The following is a 2110-nucleotide window of genomic DNA, read 5'->3' as shown; positions in this document are numbered from 1 at the left end:
AAATTTACAGACCTGAACTATCTTAGGGTATTTATCTTTTGTTTTGAATGGGAGTTTTAGTGTCTACAAAATAGTCAATACATTCTGTTTTGCAAATATGCTTGGAAATAAGGTTTTTATACTGCTGTGATGAATGTCTAAAAATACAAAATACATTGAAAATGTTTAAAATGATATCACCATTATAAGTAATTGCTTTGCCATTTATTTTCTTTGGACAGCTTTATAAAAAGCTCAATACTTATGTGGCCTTAGTTGGTATGGAAATCTGGACTGACGAGGATAAGATAAAGATAACCCCAAATGCAAGCTTCACCTTGGAAAATTTTTCTAAATGGAGGGGGAGTGTTCTCCCAAGAAGAAAGCATCATGATATTGCTCAGTTAATCACGTATGTACAGATTTTCCCCCATTGCACACTATGTGGTATTTGGTGGATGCTTTTCTGAACCTTGGCAAAGTGAGGTCAACACATAGGGGAGTAGATATTTATAGAGCACTTACTTGGATTATATGTCAAATATGCTCTTATTTTGGATCCAAGTATTTTCTTTTTTCAAAAAAAAGCAATGATTCATAAAAAGTTTGTTTTTATTGGGTATACAGGAAGAAAAGACAAGTTTATATAATGGAAAGATAGTTTTTGATTCAGTGTTTAATTAAAGAACTGATTGGCTTTAGGCTCAAGTTAGAAGAAACCTCTAAGATATTATTAGAAGAAAAATTAAGTATTATATTCTAACCCCACATCTTCACTCATGTGTTTCCTGCTGAAATGTCCAGTTAAGAACAATAGGGGAAATAAATCTAATGGCTATAAATTATATGAGACTGGAGGGTGTGCCTCAAAACAGTCAAGAAAACGCAGCTGGGTAGCTGGATAATATTTAGTTGAAATCAGAGAGAAGGAAGCAGTAAGGATTGACTTGAAGTTACTGGAGAGTCTGTTATCTAAGAAAACCATGAATTTCATGGGAAATCAGTGAACTATGTCCACCAGAATTAGTTAATATTTCTGTGCTGGTCATCGGTTACTGCATAACAAACGAGCTTGAATTTCTGGGCTTGAAATAAGGCTTCTTTATTTACATAATTGGCACGTGGGCTCATTTGGCTGGAACAGTGAGTCTGGTTGGTCATGTTTCTGTCTATATCCCCTTTCATGTGCCCAGCTTGAGCTTCCCTTCAATATGGCTATCTTAAAGTAGGTGTACTTCTTACTAGGTGTCTAATTTTTCTCAGACTAAGCATTTCAAGAGGCACAAGATAATGCATCAAGGTTTTTTATGACCTAACTACAAAAGTCACAGGGTGTCATTACTGGTATATTATCTTAATCAAGGGTAAGTTGTAGGGCCAGTTCAGATTCAAGGGGAAGGCACTACTCAGGCTGAGAATACTGCAAGGCTGGTTCATTGGGGGGTCACCTTTGGGAAGTAGCCTACACAATTTCTTAATTTGGAAAGGTGAGTTTTAGACTCAAGAGCCCATTCTTTGTGGAGGAGTTTAGTGATTTTCCAAGGTCTCATAGCTGGTAAGTAATAAGGGAGCCAGACAAATTGCTGAATACTCCATCACTGTACAGTAATAGTGTAGAAGCTTAAAAATAATAGACGAGATGATAAATGTATAGGTAAAAATAAATGATGATACAATGTCAAGAATAGATTCCTTGAAGAGATCAGAAAAAAATGAAAACAGAAAGGAAATATTTGTTCTTCCAGTTGTGCAATTAATGTCTTACCATTTACCAAACAAATTAACAGAAGATAGCTATACTTAGGTATAAGTAGGTTAAAAAATTAAGAATCCAAATATACTCTGTTCACTTAAAAGATAAACCAAAATATATAACTCCAAAATGAAGTAAATGTTTTTGCAAATGAGCAAGTGGGGAGAACTGAAACCACAAAAATGTAGAATGAAGTATAAATAACTTTGTGATATAATTTTAAAAGAGATTACAGGTATCATAAACCTTTTAAGTATGTATAATGTAAAATATATTTTCAAAATAAATATCTGAAATCAGATTAAATGGATAAAATCTGCAGGGAATGAAAAATTGAGAAGTTTTCTCATTTATTTTACACAGCAGAATCGATACTCT

At 33.7% G+C, this 2110-nt stretch overlaps 1 protein-coding gene across 1 annotated transcript in view; it reads left to right on the top strand.

The window, feature by feature from the left end:
• Positions 1 to 2110, top strand: part of ADAM28 (ADAM metallopeptidase domain 28) — a 62021-nt gene that overhangs the window by 30468 nt on the left and 29443 nt on the right. Inside the window, exon 8 of the mRNA XM_011962894.1 lies at positions 222 to 426. Within this exon, the coding sequence (XP_011818284.1) occupies positions 222 to 426 (205 nt within the window). The remainder of the gene's footprint in view (positions 1 to 221; positions 427 to 2110) is intronic.

Source organism: Colobus angolensis, unplaced genomic scaffold, assembly GCF_000951035.1.
Source record: "Colobus angolensis palliatus isolate OR3802 unplaced genomic scaffold, Cang.pa_1.0 Scaffold6, whole genome shotgun sequence".
Taxonomy (NCBI): domain Eukaryota; kingdom Metazoa; phylum Chordata; class Mammalia; order Primates; family Cercopithecidae; genus Colobus; species Colobus angolensis.
This window is presented reverse-complemented; position numbering and strand designations above follow the sequence as displayed.